At 32.9% G+C, this 20,094-nt stretch overlaps 1 protein-coding gene across 1 annotated transcript in view; it reads right to left on the bottom strand.

The window, feature by feature from the left end:
• The window catches only part of LOC140439590 (myosin light chain alkali-like), a 45,716-nt gene extending 30,124 nt beyond the window's left edge, over positions 1 to 15,592 (bottom strand). The window contains exons 1-2 of the mRNA XM_072529605.1: positions 15,465 to 15,592; positions 5,650 to 5,680 (exon numbers count right to left, since the gene is read on the bottom strand). Coding sequence (XP_072385706.1) covers positions 5,650 to 5,680; positions 15,465 to 15,467 — 34 coding nt within the window. The 5' untranslated portion in view covers positions 15,468 to 15,592. The remainder of the gene's footprint in view (positions 1 to 5,649; positions 5,681 to 15,464) is intronic.
• Positions 15,593 to 20,094: the final 4,502 nt, after the last annotated feature.

The raw sequence follows: 20,094 nt of genomic DNA, 5'->3' as shown, positions 1-20,094 counted from the left end.
TATCCTCTATTTTGTTTGGTTGCTTGCGCCGGTTTTTGTTGGTATTTTTTTGATTTTTTAGTGGCCGAAGTCATTTTTATGTTTTTTTATAATTTTTTTGGTAGGATGTCCTGAAAATAAAATCTTATTTAATGGGGCCTACGCAGTTTTATTGCACTTGTCTATGTTGATAAAGCTACTACTATCCTCTTTTATGTATTTCGTTTACTTTCTCTCTAGAGTGTGTTTTTATTTTCTCTAGGGTTCCTTTTACTGTCTCTATGGGTATATATTTGTTTTATTTTTTCTCTGGCAATACGGTGTCGTCTGCATACCTAATACTACATTGGCCATTTACTATAACACCATCTTCTAATTTGTTCAGGGCTTCTCTACAGATATTTTCAGAGTATTTGTTTAATAGTGCTGGTAACATTATGCATCCTGTCGAATTCCTATTATGATTGTGAAGATCTGGGACAATTCATTTTCGAATCGCGCTTTTGCTTTTTATTGGAAATTAAGTTTGAGATTAGTCGTTAATCCTTACTATCGATTCTTATTATTTTTAGGATATCGATTAGTTTCCCATGTGGTACTTTATTAACGTCTTCTCGAAATCGACGAAACACGCAAACACATCACAGTTGAGATTCCTGGCTCTCTGTATTAGAACTTGCAAACTAAAAAACGCTTCCTTCGTTTCGAGCCCTCCTCTGAATTAAAATTGAACTTCACTTAGGTGCTTCAATTTTGCGTAAATGCGCGAGTAAATGATAGTCAGGAGTATTTTAAGTATACGGCTCTTAAATTTACTGATTCTAAGTATTTCATATTTTCTAGCGTTGGCTTTTTCTAGAAGTAGAATGAATACTGGTATAGTGAACGCCATATAGGAAGTTCCAACCTCGCAGATGTGGCATGTGCCGACTGTATCCAAAGAGGTGGGCAGTGGCGTAATCATGCTTTTTATATAATTAATGGCACCGAATAGTTACCGCTGCGGTACTTAGAATGTTGATAAATATGTAAACAAGGCGCTCGGATCGAATCGGTACGAAAATAGGGATTTGCGCTGGATCTTCGTAACTTGCGCCTACTGTAGTAGCCAGTCTTTTGGTAAGTGAACAGTCTAATATTTATGGTGTTGAATAACTTAGTAAGTTGTGATTTGGATGCCTCTAATAGCTTCTAATTTCACCATGCACTGCATCAGGTCTTGGTCATTTCCCATCTATAATTTGCTTAATAACTATTATTATAACTTCTTCGTTTGATATTTCTGGGCCGTTTGAATTCTCATTACAGTCGCTCTTTTGCTTTATTTTCGGATAATCTTTGCACGTATTCTTTCTATTTTCTTAATTTATCCTATCAATTGTAGTCAAAATCTGGTCTTCGTCATTTACATGCTAGTATTGCGATATTTTCTGGTGTTCTGCACCTCTGTAATATCTTTGAGAATATGAAAGTCTTAATGTTTTGTGCTCTAACTCTTTTCTGTTTGGTGCCAGTTTCTCTCCACATATGGTTTGATGTCCTCTAGTCACCGTTTTTGTGGTCTTTCTTTACTGCGATTGTGCTCGCGTGGTCTGCAATGTACAATGTTTTTGGTCCATCTTTCGTTTTTTGTCGTGCTACGTGCATTGTTTAATTAGCGAATGGTAATTACGTATTGCGACAAAAATTTTCGCTTATAGCTTGTTTGTAGTGTTAAATCTAAACACATCCTCGCTGGATCCTCCCACAATAGTCAGCCATCGTATTATGTACATCCGATCTACCTTAATGCCGTGTCTCCATGATATTCAGATTTTGGTGGAATCGCTCACCCTGCTTGTCACAAACTATACCAATATTTTCCGGGAAATCAGTAAGGTGGCTAAGTAAAAAATGCAGTTTGATGCTCATGTTTCAATTTGGCAGTTTAAGGCTCTTCAACAGTTACAGGAAAAGCGTAATTCTGAATTATCAATACTTTTGAAAGCTAACCTACCATAATCAGTCTCCTCATTACTAACTTCCAAGAATTTCTAATTTTGGATATGGTGCCAAGAGACTTGTTGGTCGATGGGAGCTGTGAATTATTTTAATCTTAACCCTGCTGTCCCATTCGATTCAACTACACAAATGTACTGTTCTGGTCAATATGACCCAACTATGGCTTACGCTCCTTAATAGAAATAAAATAAGCTAATAGTGCTAAACAAAACTTTACGAACAAAAAATTATGGTTAATTAAACAAAAATGATGTTGTAAATGTAAATTAAACCTTATTAACAAAAACAAAAGGTATTTTTTTCTTTCATTAACCAGAAAAGCCTAATAACAAATATCTACAAAATTTAATTCAGTTTACAACTGGGACAGTAATAAAAAGAATGGGTTTTACAAATATGTTTATGACATATACAACATAAAATATTAGTCTTATTATCGTTTTTAGATAGCGACAGAATCAAAGCCAATCAGTATTGAACGAGGCGTAAGACAAGGCTGTATACTATCTCCCACCTTCTTTAACGTGTATTCTGAGAATCTATTTTGGGAAGCTTTAAAAGATCAAAAAGGAATTATCATAGGAGGAGAAATAATTAACAATATACGGTACGCCGACGATACTGTGATTCTAGCTGAAAACATCGACGATCTGCAGGAGCTAATCAATAGAGTTGACATGGAATGCACAAATTGGGGACTGTCGATAAATATCGATAAAACTAAATACATGGTGACCAGCAAAGTGGATATCGGCGCAACCCAACTGATATTAAACCAACAACCGCTGCAGAGAGTTCAGAGATTCAAATACCTTGGATGTTGGATTACCCAAAATCTAGATCCATACTTCGAAATTCGATGTAGAATTGAACAGGCAAGAAACTCATTTCAAAAGTTCAAGCCTCTATTATCCAATAACTCATTAAATTTGGAAATCCGTGAAAAGTTTACAAGATGTTACGTGTGGTCTGTACTTTTGTATGGATGTGAAACTTGGACTTTAAACGCCAATATCATGAATAAAATTGAGGCGTTTGAGATGTGGTTGTATCGAAGGATACTAAAAATTCCATGGACTAGCAGAACCAGAAACGAAGAAGTTCTTCGAAGAATGGGACATCAACGAACTCTATTAAATATTATTAAGAGGCGTAAACTAGAATATCTTGGACATATAATCAGAGGACCAAGATATGAGTTCCTTCGGCTAATTCTCAACGGTAAAATCGAAGGAAAGAAATGGATAGGACGGAAGAAACTCTCTTGGTTGAGGAATTTGCGGCAGTGGACAGGTTTGACAGCGGACCAATTGCTACACGTAGCGCAAGACCGAGATCTGTATAAAAATATTATAAGCATGGTAGTCGCCGACGTTCCGTAGGGATATGGCACTCTAAGAAGAAGATCGTTTTTAGAACAAAATTTACAGCGTGATCGTTTAGCAGGTGGAGTTGGATTGTTCATAGACGGTTCACACCAACTAGGTGAACTAGAATTTCCATCTTCCCTACTCACTTCTGCTCGTGTCCTTTTTACCAGTTCTTGTGAGTCTGGTTCTTGGTAAATTTTTCCTGGAAAGGATAAGTGGTTTCACCAGTGTTTTTCCCAATTCCTCAAAAAAATTCGCCGTTTTGTAAGTTTATTGGTGTTCCATTGGGGATTTATTGATGTCCATAAAACGAACGCGTTGTAGGCAGAAATGTCCAGCATATTATAAAAAACAATCATGGGCCAGCGATTTGTCGTTCTCTTACATGTATATGTACCAACAAGCTGATCTAGAGTATCCACTGCTCCCTTACTGGAATTATAATCTAAAATAATTTGGGGCTTTTTGTCATTTCTGTCACTAATAGCCTTTTCATGATGCAAAGTACTCATAAGAACAACATTTTTATTCTTTTTAGGAATATAGTTAACAACAGTGGTATCTTGCGTGAAGTAAAAATACGAACTATGAACTTCTTTATTCGCAATTTGGGCTGGAAGCTCTGGTTTATTTTTTCTTATAGTCCCCAGCATTGTATTTTTTCTTTTTAGAAGAAGTTGGCCTAAATTGTACGAAGTAAAAAAGTTATCGCAAGTAATATTGTGGCCTTTCAAATCATTAGTCAAGTCGCACACCACACGCATTCCCTGATTTCGTTCTGGCGCGGCACCTGCTTCTTTTCCTGTATAGATCTGCAATTTTAGAGCACAAGAACTTTTGGTGTCACATAAAGCCCAAATTTTTATGCCATATTTCGCTGGCTTGCTTGGAATGTACTGTTTGAAGGGACAGCGACCTCTAAAGGCTACTAATTGCTCGTCGATAGTAACATTTTCATCAGGGTTAAAAAATTTTGGTAGATTTTCCACCCATTTTCCTCAAATTTCACGTATTGCAGTAAGTTTATCTAATCGTCTCCTATACTGTCTAGTAGTTTTGTTATCAAAACGTATCACTTGCGAAATTTTTGTAAACACTTCAAGGGACATTGTTGCTCGAAATATACTACGACCAGTTTCTTCATTCCACAAACTTTTAGTTGATTCACCATGGGACATGGGAAAAACTCCAGCTAACAATAAAAGACCAATGTATGCTTGAAAACCAATTTTATCCAAGTCTTTCCAGTTGGTTCCAAAAACACGCTAGCCTTCCATGTTTATCATATTAATAATTTGGTTTACATTTATGTCAGAAAAGAGCACGTCAAATGAATTTTTGATATCGAAAATTCGTGCACATGCGTACCTTGTAACTCCTGGAGCATTATTTATAACATTGGCCGTAGAAAAACGACCGCGTTGATGAGGAGGATCAAGCGACCACTGAATATTACCATCTTTCGAAGGAACTGTTACAGAAGGTTCTACAGGATTTGGTACGTAGAATGGAATAACAGAATCATCACTACTTTCTTCTTCACTCTCACTACTTGTATGGTTTTCTGTTTCTGATATGTATTCATCACTGTCGGTCTGACACGTTCGCGAGCTTGCGCAGCTTATTTTCGGTTAGCGTTCTTCGATGCGACATTATCAACATGCAAAAATAGACTAAAATGTATATGAATGATGAATGGCATGAATGCGCTTGACATATCATCAGTGTCCTACCACTTGTCTATCACCCCCACTTCCTTCTACATGACGTGCCCTTCTACCTGACATCGTCCAGCTACACTTTAAATTTTTTACAAGTTCTAGCTTGCAAAAACTTGTTTTTATTTATAAACTTACATGACTGACAAACACTGTTAGAAAATATAAAACACTGCCAACTAAACATACGTACACAGGACATTTTTAACGGTTTAAATACGTGGGTCATATTGACCCGAACGTATCATAGGTAACAATTTAATTTTTATCAAAAAAATCAGGAAGTTGAAGTTTTATCTCATATGCAATTGAAACACCTCAGATTAGGTAATAAAGTCACGGAATACCAAAACGTTACGCAGCGTAATAATTTGTAAAATAAGAAATAATTTTTTTTTTGGTCAAATAGACCCGAACAGGACAGCAGGGTTAATATTGCCTTATCTAACTGAACTCATGTTGTTAAATTACTCATTTAATAGTTAAACTATAATAAATTGAAAACATTATTTTAGTAAATTGTCCAATTTTTTAAATAAATTAAAATTCAGTTTGTTTAAATTTTAATAAAAAATACTTACTTTCTATCTCTGAATCTTTGAGTTTGTCTACCTGTAACCAAAAATAATTATTATTTTTATACATTTTGAAAATAAGAAAAAGAAAAATTAATCATTTACATAAACACATGTCAAAACAAACAAATAGGTGCAGTTTATTTTTTCTTTGTCTTCATGTGCCACTCTTATCGAAGATTGGAAATTATCAAGGCTATCCTGATTTTGTTTACAACTGATCTAAAGAGCTCATTCTTGGTGCATCAATAACGTTCTCGCAAATTTCGCAACCAAGACAGTACTTTACGTCCTGGATTCCTTTTGTGTACTATTTTACCTTACGACTCTACTAATCCAACTCATCTTTAGTTTATAACGGTAGCACCACATCTCGAAGCTTTCAATATGTTTTATGATGTTGTGTTTAAGATATTGGGTCTCTATTCTAAGAATGTTAAATATATAGCCCCTCAACATTTATATTCATAGAGGTATTCTTATATTCCTATTGTAGAAGATTTTTGTCATCTTAATGAAAGTGGTCCTGGTAATTTCGAAACGACTTTTTATTTCATTGTTTTTGTCTTCAGTTTTATTTAATTAAGTTACCAGGTACTTTGATACTTTCTCAAATTGAGAACCATTTATACTAATTTGCGTTGGTTGTACCAAGTTCTTCCTGAAGACCATATACTTGGTTTTCTAGACATTGATTTTTATGCCGTAATTATTACAAGTAACATTTATATTTATAAGCAGTCGTTGTAAGTTTTCTTGCTGTATCTTCTGCAAATCGAATATTGTTTACAACCTCTCTGTTAAGTATGATATATAGATATTAAATAATAATGGTAAAAGGTACAACTCTGTTATACTCCTCTGTATATTTCTATTTCTTAAGATGTTTCGTTTTCCATTTTGATATAAGTCTTCTGATTTCAATACAAATTCAGAATTATTCGCAGGTCTTTATTATCGATGTTTTGTCTTGTTTCCTGTTTTGCATTTAGACATATTTGTGTCAGCACGTTCAAAGAGAAGAGAGCTTCTCGAGTACCTAGTTCTTTTCTGAACTCCATTCGTAATGTCGATTTCCAATTTTTTCTGTTGTGGATAATTCATAGAAATATTTGAAACAGATGGCATTAGTGATATTGTTAAATTTTCTGAATATTCTTGTGTATTAGCTTTCTTTGGTAATGTAACGAATATATATAGCAACCATTCTTGGTTGTATATGTGTAGTAAAATATGCATTGATTTATTTTTTAGTTAAAATTTTTTGTGTATAGTATTTTTCATATAAAAATGCGTGCACGTCACAATTTATATAAAGTGACTTCACTTATATTTAAAATTTCCAGAACGTCAACCTTAGAGTTCAAATTTTCCTAACACAGCTAATAATACGAAACCCGTACGGAACTGCTTAATCTTTCATTTGCGTTAACATGATATAATAATCAGAAAAATGTAATCATCATTATATTGGGAATTTTAGAATTATATTGATTAAATAACCAAAAACATTTGTTATTATTAATAATATAAATTTTATGAAACACCCTTCAAGTCTAATATTCCACAAAATAATAATTTTAAATAAATATATTAGACAATTGTGCGCAACTGATATGGGAATACTTCAAATTTTTTGACAGTTTAGCGTGTGGCAAAATTGTTTAAAGTGTTGCCGCTTTTTTAGAGTAAGAATTTTGTTGATGTTTTGATTTCTTACACAATTTGATCATAATATATTACATATTAATAAATTGTATTTATAAATACATATTAAATTTATATTAATAGCTTTAAAAACTAATTATTGTTGTGTATTGTGATTGGGCTATGCCAAAAACAACTAAATAGTCTGTAGAAAGCTGATAAGCTTTCATATAAGATAGATTATTTTGAACAAGAAATAATGGCGGGACGTTTTTACTATTAATACTCTAAATAGAGGTAAGTTTAAAATTTAGAATATATAATTTTGTATTAAAATGTTTTCTTTTGTATTTTAGTGTGTTGCAGTAGTCTTAAAACTAAGTGTATTTACTGTTATATAATAGTTTGACAAATAGTTGACATTTTAAAAATTCCTCACTTACTAACTATTCTGATGCTTTGGCAACGCTGTGGGGTTCTGACGTCGTAAATCTTGAATGACGTGCACGCATTTTTATATGAAAAATACTATATATTAAATGTATCATACTTGCACCCATAGTTTTCCATTTCTACAAATTGTTCTTTCATCCAAGATTCTTTGATTTTTATTTTTTAAATGTCAATTTTAAATTATCAATGTTTCAATATGTTTCTGTATAATTCTTCATTTTTCGCCTTTTCATTCATTGCTCTTAATATTTCTGGTGTCATTCACACAATGTTTTTTTTTTGTAATCTTGGTCATGTATTTCTTTTTCGTCGTTTTTATTGATTTTTTATATAGTTAAACCTTTTATCCATTTTGTCTGTCTTGAAAATTTGGGTTGCCGCTGCACCAAGATTATCATGTATTTCTTCTTATACTGTGTGTCGTTGGTGTTTATTTTTAACCAGGTATAAATCGAATAATGCAAGTATGGTTGAATTTCTTATTTTCTTTAGGAAGCTTCTATTATAGAGGACTACAGGATTATGATCGGAAACAATATCGGCTGCAGGAAAGTTTTAGTACATTTCACGTCGTTGCAGTATATCTTTTTCACCATAATATAGGCTATTTGGTTTCATATTATCTTTTCTTTTAAGTGTTATGCCGATTCATACGTATATAGTCGCCTTGGGATCAATTCGAAAAAAGTGTTTGTTATAACTAAATCTTTATTTTGACAGAATGCAAGTAAACTATCTCATCTGTCGTTTATAGTACCTAATCCATATTCACCAACATGCTCATTAAATTTACGCTGTCATACTTTGGGGTTCACATCTCCCATTATGTTAATGTGTAATATATTGCAGAGAGTACGACCGTTAATTAAATTTAATATATATTCAATAGGTAGGTGAATTGCAGAGGTTTGATCGGTCAATTATTGTCAAATGAAAGAAGTTTGTCAACTGCTTCATTGGTTTACTAGAATACGTTTCGCTTTTATTATTTTTTAAAATCATCCTCAGTTCTTTACAAAAAGTGATAATATTAGAATATAAGTAAAAAAACGTACATTGTTCATACTTACAAAACAATTTGGATTTTTATGATATTATGAAAACCTTACTATAACTTAACATTAAAACTTAACAAAATAAACGAGAAAACAAAAAAAAGCACAAGAAAAACTGTATTGATTGATTTTTTTTATTTTGACCGATGGCTTCATTTGGATGTTTTGTTAAAGTTCTTTCGAGGATCAAACCACACTAGTATACTTTTAGTTGTTTGTTATCCGTTGTTGAATGTCATAGTTCCACATGTAGCTTGCTTTCGTACATGTGTTTATTTAGAATGCAGAGAGGTAGGATTATCGAGGAAATTGGTGAAAAAACCGAAGTTTGTTCTTAAAAGGATTTAAAAAAAAATTATATTATATTTGATGGAGAATGGTCCAGTTTAGACTATTAGTTAAAAAAGAAGAAGAAGAATAGGCATATACAGGTCTTATTTGTCCTGTATGGTGTTTTTTATTTGTTCTGTATGATCACTCTCTCATCTCTGCGTTTTTCTTATTTATTTTTTTTTTGCAAGGATGTTAACGAGGAAGACTTTTGTTCTATTGTTTGTCTGTCGGATCTTAGTTTCCAATTTCCGTCATCAGTATCCTTCCTACTTTCTCGTTGGTCTTGGTTCAAGTCTTTGAGATCGATTGATCAATCTCAGGGTAAATAAGCCTTAGTTATTTAGTAAGTAGTAGATTGCTTATACCTATGTTTTGTAAAAATGTATACTTATGTTTTGAATAGTATTTTGGGGTTATTTCATTCCATTGCTTATTAAATGCAGGGACTACCGATTTCTAATTTACATCTCATTTAAGATCGTCATATTTAATTCTTTTGTTCTTGTGTTTACGTCGTCTATGTAAGATAGTATGTTTGCTCGTTTGTTTCTCGTTATAGACCTTTAAACGAGTAAAACATGCTTAAATGATAGCCACTCTTCAGTAGATATTATATATTGATGATAAAGACCTATGTATTATTAAGAATATTTACTGACATTAACGTGCAAACATCAAGATTGGCCAGGATAATTCTGAAGAGCTTCAAATACAAAGAAGAGTAAGACAGGGCGGCATTGTGTCCCCACTAATAGTTAACATCTACGTGGTATCAAAATTAATGGCAACAATATTGATAATTTGATATACGCGGATGATACGGTAATAATTGCAAATAGTTACGAAGAACTTTTGATTAATATGATTACCATAACGTGTGATACATATACACTGAAGCTAAACCACAAAGACAAAGTTTATGTTTGTCAGTAAAACGGCAATACAATCAGAAACGCTAACATATTTACAAGAATAACTAAAAAAAAATCAACAGTATTAGTTATCTTGGTTGTAATCTAAATGAGATCTGGGGCATGAGCAAAGAAATTAGAATACGTATAGAGAAGGCCATAACTGCAATTTTAAGCTGAATAAAAACTTATGTGGAAACAATATTATTTATGTATTCTCTATTCTATTATACGGTGTGGAAGCTTGGACTATAATAGATACACTTCTAAGTAAACTTAAAGCAGTTGAAATCTGGGTGTATCGAAAAATTCTGCAAATAAGTTTGGTAGATAGAATGGATAGGAAAGAAGGGGTCCAGGTCGAACAAAAACGTCATGGTTAAGAAACCTGAAGGATTGGTTTAACAGATCCTCTGCATCCATTTTTCGAGCTGCCGTCGAAAAAATTAGTATATCCAATTTGACAGCGAATGCACGATAATCGAACAGGGCACAGGAAAAAAAGAAGTTTCTCATTATGTATCCTCTTCTTTTTTTGTCAAAGAACAAAGACAAAGTTGTAACGAGATTTATTCACTTAAGTGGCCTAGATGAACCAAGGCATAACTAAACTAAGAAATGATTCGTTTTGTGAAATGAATTTTTTGGATTATTTGGTGGAATAATTGATTAGATTCATGAATTAGTTATTCAGTGTCGATAAGGTGAACATAATTCTAATAAAGTATTCGATAAGCTCAGACGTAACCGCCTTATCAAATTAGCTCAGACGTAACCGCCTTATCAAATTACTTTAAGAGAACGCCTCTGGCTGTCTTTGTGTCCTGTCCCTTACTCTGCTAACAGGATTGTGCAATGTATATTCATAATTCAGGAAGTAATTCACGAAGCACTAGAAGAACTTACTACTAGAATAAAAGTAAAAGTAAAGTCGACTAATCGATACTATACGATATGGCAGACTACACTATTGTAATAGTGGAATGTCTTAACGGTTTACAACAATTCATTTTGTTGTAATTTATGGTGATTATAGTGATTACAAAAGCTCAACAGTTCGAAGAAAACTTAAAAATACTAATTTAATAGCTTAACAATTTAAAAAGTTCAAAAATATAAATAACTGAAAATAATTAATGAAAATAATGAGTACACAGAAGAAATTAAAGCAAAAATCGGGCAGGCAAGAAATGTTTTAAACAAACTGAGAAAAGTATTATGTACAATAGGATGTTTTGTGGACGCTACGTGCTCTCTGATTTGTTTATATGTTGGAGGCATGGAAATTAAAGAAAGACGTTTCAGACATATTACAAGCTTTTAAATTATGGGCCTACAAAAGAATATTATGAATAAGTTGGGTGGATCGAGTCACGAATGTTCAGGTGTTGAGAAGAATGGAAAAAGAAAGAAGTTTAAATACCATTAAAATTAGAAAATTGCAATATCTGGAACATATCATGATTAGTGAGCGCTAGAACTTGCTGAAATTAATAATACGAGGAAGAAAACAGGGTAGAAGGAATCGTGGAAGAAGACAAGACTCCTGGCTAAACAATTTGAGGGCTTGGCTTAACTGCACTGCTAATCTCCTTAGAGCAAAGGTAGTGAAAGTGCGAATTGCCATGATGATTGCTTACCTTGTTACAGGAGATAGCTCATGAAGGAACAGAGAGGAAATAGCTTCGGTGTAACGTACGAACAATTCAAACTAGGCATATTTGTTCCAGACAAGCGTTCTCATTGGTTTATTAAAAAGGAGAATTGTTCAAAAAGTCGGTGAGTTGTAATCAATTCTATTATAGAAGAAAATTCTCGTAAAAATCATGAAGTCAGTTGGTGTAACGAATAAATGACAAAAATCAATTCTCTTTCTGAGTTTTCAAAAATCAGTCAAAGTAGAAATTTTAACTCAATAGTAATTTTACTTAAATAGTAAAAATAATATTTTTATTAACTTTATTTATCAGCAAAGCCAATTGTTGGATTTTATTCAGTTAAATTTTGATTTATTATTTTTAAACTATTATATTTTCTTAAATGTGTTAAATTTATTTCCTGTATTTATATTTACATAATTGCATTAATTTATTTTATTTACTAAAGTTGAAATTGATGTCAATTTGTAGCCTTTAAATTTTTGCTTCATTTAGTTTTATAGAGCTTACCTCTCTTGCCAAATGGGTAAAACTGTATCCTGGTGTCCTTTAATTTGGATTAGACCCAATTATAATGAAATCATATAAATATATGCATCACTAGACGATCGTAGTAAGTTCCGCAATTTTCTTTTTCACGGTAGTGTATTGATTTCACTGACAGTAACTTATATGTCGTAATCTGTTAATGTCATATTCTATTAATTCACCTACAAAGCCTATGTATGCATTTGACTTAGCATACAAAATGAGACAAAATGGATTCTAGAGAGTTTTCTTTTGTAAATTTACAACGTCGAAGAATAAACTAAAGATATGCTGGATTTCTGAATGTTGCAGCAATCAGCAGTAATTTAGCCATGTGTATTAAGTGAATCTTAGAACTGTTATCTATGACATCGTTCAGTGAGTCTTAATCTGCCTTAACGCCTATCTTTCTTAAAATCCTTGTCGTATCTAAGGTTTACCTGTTATCCATTTTCGCTGTTACTGACGCAGCCTTTATCCTATCATAATCATTGATTTGTTTTTTAGTCATTCTTTTGCTTTTACATCTCTGAAATACTATTAAAAGTTTCTATCTATTCTCCAACGATTACACCGCTTTGTTACATATTACGGTGAGTAATCTCAAATAATATAATGCTCGCCACAAATGATTACCCCAAACTAAATAGCTCTCAAATATCTTTAATTTATTAACCATGTTGTCCCCTACTTTTTATTAGAACATAAATAGTCAAGTTGGATTGTTCATTGTTCAGTAGCTGTGGACACACGTTAGAGAAACTAGAGGATATACTTGGAGAGTTAGGTAAGTTATCAAAAAGAAAACAATTTCATAACAGGACCGATTTCTTCTTGTTTTGATCTGTATTTGTCAAAGATGAGTCTAGCTTTTACTAAATCCGAACTAAAACTGATCTTGGTGGTAAAGATATGATTATTTGGGCTGGAAATAACTTTTATAATAGAATAGACCTTATAGTTATTCAAGGTAATATTGACATGCAAAGATATGTCGATTACATACTGGAAAAAAATTAAATTTGGTCGGTCAGATACCCAAGCGGGCTGGGCGGCCGGCTCTCACTAGCTTCACTGTGAGTAGTTCAGTGGTTCGATTCCCAGCTCGGTGTACAGAAAACAAAAAGTCTAACGCAGCAGTTTAAAATTCTAAATGAATCTGCGGCTTAGACTAGAATATACTGGTGTCTGATCGGTCTATGGTGGAGCAGTACGGCAAGAGAGAAGCGCTTGCGACTCAGTGATACTCCTCCATAGATCCCTACCGGAAGGGCGAGGCGCCTTTATATATATATATATATATATATATATATATATATATATATATATATATATATATATATATATATATATATATATATATAATTAAATGCCTGCTAGAGATGGTATTTGTGCTAGAAAAAATATTAAACATAAAATTGAGGACAAATTTACTAACTTAGAAGTAGAAGAACAGGCAAAGGTGGTAGATCCACAGTTGACCACGTATATAGTATTTTTCAAATAATTGATAAAAGTACTGCTTTGGATGAGGAAATTTATATGCTATTTTTAAATTTGCAAAAAGCCTATTTCAGCATAAAATTAAACAAATTATGGGAAACATTAGAGAAAACAAATATACATAATGGCTTAATACAATCTGGTAAACGACTTTAAGGATCAACAACTGCCAAAGTTAAATAAAATGAAGATTGTTTCAAAGCTTTACAGTAAACAAAGCAATCGAACAAGTATTTTGTTTGTGGCCAACTCTTTTTAAAATTTACTTAAAACACGACCTCAAAACATGGAAAACAAAATTACTGGAATAGGTATATCCTAAAAATGTAAAAGCACCCTAGATATACTCTGGTTTAAAGACGACCAGGTAATATTACTGCAGGACCAATAGGATTTGAAATATATGACAAGTAAATTATTAGAAGAGTTGCGAAGATGTGGTCTGGAAGTCAACGTAGGCAAGACAAAAAAATGTGAATAGGAGTAGAAGACGAAAACATAATTTTGGAAGATGGAGGAAAAATTGAGAAATGTTGTCCAAAATATAAGTACCTGACCCTACAGATAACTTAAGACGGATCACTCTACAAGGCCTTAAAAAAAGAAATGAGCAGGGTAGATAAGCCACCTCTCTGCCTAATAGTATACTTTTAAACCAGAAGAATTCAAAAGAAAGTAAAAAATATACGGAATCGAAATGACAACGGAATCGGTTTTAAAAAAGAATCCTACAAACAGAAATAGTGAACATGAGCAAAAGCTGCTAGAAGAAAACAAATAAAGAAACTAAAAACATACACCAGCAGCAGCTTCTAGGTGACTAATTACCATATCTGAAAAGGTATTCCAGGAAAAGAAGAAGAATATGTAGGAGAAAGTAATAAAAGTTTTAAAAGAAATCAACCTTTAGAACAAAATTCCAGGCAACAAAGTTGTTTCGTATGCAAGTTAAAATTTTGTAAGGAACGATAGGAAAAAGTTTCAAACTCGATTTTAAGATCAACCTAATTGCTTAGTTAATCGCCAGTTATCCAAAAATAAAGGTCTACATGCAGATAAAAAGTTAAAAAAGTTTAACCATTAACGAAGACGAATTTTAGAGCACATAATAATTTTGTGTTGTCAGTGGTTTTGAGGAAACTTTTTGGATAACTTATTTAAGGATAGCTACTCGATTTTAAATTTAACATATCGGAAAGATGATAAGAGTTTGTAATTTGATCTTATATCAATACTTATTGAGTATAAAAGGTTTTTCAAATTAAATTTTGATTTTGATCAATACTTATTAAGTATAAAAGATTTTTCAAATTAAAAAGTTTTAAAAGTTGGGGCCTTAAAGAAGAATTTACGAAGAAATGTAAAAAAATTAAAGTAAAGAAATACACGCCTTACTTTTGACTTAAAGCATTGTTATATAATAATTTATTTATGGTGCGTTGATTATTATATAATAAACCATAAGATATTTTACTAATTCTTGTTCTCTAAATCATAGATAATATATATTGTATATGTATATAATGGTTTTTGGAAAAACATCACCGCGTTTGCGAAGAAGAATATGGATTTTTTTTATTCGGAAATATTTAACTTTTTAACCGGAAAATACGATTGTTTATTTTTTTCCTTCAAATATGGTATTTCATTAAGAAAAAAGCTTTAAATATTTTTTAAATTTGAGATGTATGCCAGAAAGGCGATAAAGGAATATTAAATAAAAAAACACTCACCATCTTGATCACCACCCCGCACTGGCTTCAAGTTCAGAAAGTTGCGCACGAGTGAGACCCAAATGCAAATATCTTCAGGTTTTATATAGCCTGTAAATCTAATTTAAAATCAAATCATCTAATGTCGCTAGCATGTCGCACCCTATTGGTCGAACCAAATCGGTATCGAAAAAATGTGCTAGTGAATTTAATAGCACTGCAGTACCTTAATTAACAAAGCTCTGCCAAATCTACAGGTAGAGATTAAAATAGTTGGAGCGCGAAGACAGAGAAGGTACATAATGAAAGGTTCGAGGTGTAAGGCATTCCTCACTGAATCACAATGTTCTAAATATATGGTGGGTGTTTCCGAAAACTTAAATATTTTAATTAATACTTTTTATAAATAATGATTTAAATAAATCGTATCTCAATGTTGTATTTACGGCAAACTTTTTTTTAATAGTTTTGAATGCTGCCAATGTAAGAATAACGAAGCAACATTTTTTAAAAATATGTCGAATCTTTTAATTTACATAATCATTTTTTTACAAATAATAAAATCATTATCCTTTGTTTAAAATCGATAATACTTGTTGAAGGAAATATTAAAACTTAGTATCACATTTTTTAAGCATTCCTCTAAGAACGACACAATATTTTGGTATAGTGTTAGTATATACAGTACATTCAACCAATTTACACCTCTAAACGATTAAAGGAAAACCTTTTTTTGTAGTAGAAGACAAGGTAAACTGAACTGGTGTTCTCCATAATGTTTAACACTTTGCTAAATGTTAGGTGTAAAATAAATATATGTGTCATTAACCCGTTGTTCATAGTTTTGCATATTTTGTTCCATTTTTTTTTTAATAGTATTCTTGCATAACGCGAGAATCGCAGGCATTTGAAACGCATGTTGGGCTGCGACAGGGAGATGCGCTGGCGTGTATCCTTTTCAAGATAGCTCTGAAAAAGGCAGTCAGGGATGCCCAAATAGACAACAGAGGAAACCTTTTTAATAAATCATCCCAAATTTTGGCATATGCAGATGATGTTGACCTAGTTGCCACCTTGTCAAATGCCTCTAAAAATATGGGCCTGCAAGTAAATGAGGAGAAAACTAAGATAATGGTATCAACACCCAACAATAGAGCCAGAAACATCGGCCACCAATTCACGGTTGATAACTCTACCTTTGAAGTGGTGGACAAATTTACATACCTAGCCTCCCTGATCACCAAGGAGAACGTCATGACAGAAGAAAACAAGCAAAAAATAATCCTATCAAACAGATGCTATTTTGGACTGAGTAGACATATGAGAAGCAGAAACTTAGGCCAAAACACAAAAATAACCATATACAAAACCCTTATACAACCAGTATTGACATATAGGTCAGAGACATGGACCATTTCCAAGGCAAATGAAAACCTCCTGCCTATATTTGAACAAGGGATCCTGAGAAGAATATTCGGTGACATCTGTGAAAAAGGTGTTTGGAGAAGGAGGTACAACTACGAGATATATCACAGATACAAACATATATTTGGTGATAAAGACGTAGTATGCCTTATAAAAATAGGAAGACTAAGAGGGGCAGGATATCAGGCAAGATCACAGCAGAACAACCCTCCTAGAAGAATCCATATGTCACAACCTGTAGGAAGTAAAAGTAGGGGTGGGCAAAAACTCAGATGTAGAGATGGTGTAGATGAGGATGGTAGAAAATAGGCGCAGCAAACTGGCAACAGTTGGCAATGGATAGAACTAACTGGAGTAATAAACTTGGGAAGGTCGAGGCTCTTTATAGGGCTGTAGCACCAATGATGATGATGATGATGATTCTTGCATAATGTTATTTAACGTAAATTTCTTTCACCTACTTGTTCAATAATTTTTTTCTGAAATAAATACTACCGTGCTAATAAAGTATAATTTACATCCAAAGTACTAAAATATCACTTTTAATTTTTCTTAAAAAATACTTCGGAGTAAACTAGAACATTTTGTCAATTTAAATAGTGGTGGTTAAATTGACCATACGTCTGTTAGAGTGTACCGTTTTTAAGACGTCTGCGATTACGAGTTAAAGTTAGGATTTTGATATATATATATATATATATATATATATATATATATATATTTAACTTTTTATTTTCAAATGAAAATGTTTGTACTAAAAATAAAATTGTGGGAAACATTTTAATTTGTTTATGTACGGTTTCCAACCATTTCTAAACTTTTTATCAAACATAATTGAATCACAATCAACATTTCTAATAACCATTAGGCCAATTTGTTTAATGTGTTTAGGATCTTTGTAGGCGGTTATATTATATTTTACCTCTCAAGCACAACAGTTTCTGTCATATTGATCTAGACTCAGTATATTGTAATTCAAACGTGTAGTTTCAAGTGACCATCATGCCTAGACGTAAGTTGAATATTGATGAATTAATTGTAAATACGCATAAATACTTTACCACGGAAAGAGACAATGCTGGACTTTTAAAATCATTATTATGTATAAATCAATGAGTTTGTAACGCACTCGGGATAAGTGAAAGTAAGCTAAAAACTGTAATGAAGACTGTCAAATATTCTCAAGAAGATCTTACTGTGATTGAGTATCACGATGACAAGAAAACAACTCGTAAACATTCTAGGAGCATTGATTTACCTGATGGAGAAAATTTTGAAATTCGCAATATTTTGTATCGAATGCGTGAAAACAATAGTTTACTGACCAAAATAAAAAAAGACAAGTTTCTGAAATTAAAAGGACTAGCCTTTGGAAAGTGTTGAGAGATTTAGGATTTAAATTCAAAAAAAGAAAATAATAGGTTACTTTAATGCGAAAGGAGTAGTGTGGTTCACAAAAGAATTAAATTTTTGAGAGAATATACTAGACTTAAATCTGAAAATGCAACATTCGTATAGGGTAAGTCCGGGAGAGATAAATCACCGGAAGAGATGGACCAGTCCATTATTTCCGAAAAGAGACGCTCGAGTGCTACCATCGTTTGTTGTGAGTATGCTTCAGTTGTAGTGAAGACATGCTCTTAGTTGTTGTCCTAGTAGCGATGTCAATGTCAATAAACATGTAGGTAGTAACCTAACCTAAAAAGGCCGCCATGTGTACGTTAAATATGCGAATTATGAGGTGGTCCATCTCACCCGAACTTTTTGAAGAGATGGACCAGTACGTTTTGGTAAAGATGGGCCACGTATTTCAATACGAGAGAGATGGACCAGTACCAACGTTTTTAAATGTTACTTTTATTAAAATGACTTATAGTGTAATTACTAACTAAGTGGCTGGTATTTTTCTGTTTCAGAAAAATGCCAACTAACTACGTAAGAAAGGATACCAGTAGAGGAGCGAGGATGGAAGATGCATTAATACAAGCGGTTAATGCGGTGGAAAATAAAGAAATGGGTGTCAATGCTGCTGGTAAAGCTTATCAAATTCCTAAGACCACTCTTAAAAGAAGGATTAAAAAACAAAAGTTTACGAAGGACAGCTTAGGGTTTTCCTCCATTTTAGGAAGAGTAAATAAACAGAAGAATGTAGGCCACATAAAAAAGCTACAAGCTCATGGGTTTACTCCTTGCAGGGATTCAGTGAGAAGCATGGCATTTGAACTTGCTGAAAAGCTAAAACTACCTCACAAATTTAACAAGGAAACTAGAAAAGCTGGTTATGATTAGCTTAGCTCTTTTCTTTTAATAAATCCTACTCTTACTATTAGATAATCAGAAAGTGTATCTGTATCCCGAGCTAATGGAATGAACACGAGGTGTGTAAAAGAGTACCTTAAGTTACTCGAAAGTGTAATTTTGGAAAACAATTTGGTTGAAAAGCATGAGCACATTTTTAACAGGGACGAAACCGGGCTTTACTGGACAACAAGCCAGGAAATGTTGTTGCCATTAAAGGTTTCAAAAATGTAACTTCCATTACGTCAGGGGAAAAGGGTGAAACCGTTTCTGTTCTAGCTTGTGCTTGCGCTGAAGGTACATTTCTTCCCCCATACTGCATAATGAAGGGTAAGAACTTAAAAGTTGAGTTCATGGACGGAATGCCTCCTAACTTAGTTGTAAAAATGTCACAAAAATCTTCTTATGTCACTAGTGAAATTTTTCTGCACTTGTTAAAAAATCATTTCCACCCTAGAAAACCAGCCGGGAAAGTACTTCTCTTACTTAATGGTAACACTTCACACACCAGTTTCTTGGAAGTCCTAGTGTACACAGAGCAAGAACGAATCATTTTGATGAGCATTCCACCCCATACTTCGCACTGGCTACAACCTTTGGACCAATCCTTCTTCAAATCACTCAAGTCCTACTTTTATAGTGCTTGTAATTATTTCATTACAAACAATCCATCCAGAAAGATCAATCGTCTGCAGTTTGGATAACTTCTCAACTCTGCATGGACCAAAGCTGCAGGTGTACAAAACGGTGTTAGTGGATTTCAAGGTTGTGGCATAGTCCCTCTAAAACTATTATCAGACCAATGGTATGTTATGCATGCGAGACATGGGTGATGACAGAAGAGACCAAAAGAAAACTGGAAGTCTTCGAAAGAAAAGTCCTAAGAAAGATATTTGGACCTATTAACGAAAACGGATCCAGGTATAAC

Source organism: Diabrotica undecimpunctata, chromosome 4, assembly GCF_040954645.1.
Source record: "Diabrotica undecimpunctata isolate CICGRU chromosome 4, icDiaUnde3, whole genome shotgun sequence".
NCBI classification, from domain to species: domain Eukaryota; kingdom Metazoa; phylum Arthropoda; class Insecta; order Coleoptera; family Chrysomelidae; genus Diabrotica; species Diabrotica undecimpunctata.
This window is presented reverse-complemented; position numbering and strand designations above follow the sequence as displayed.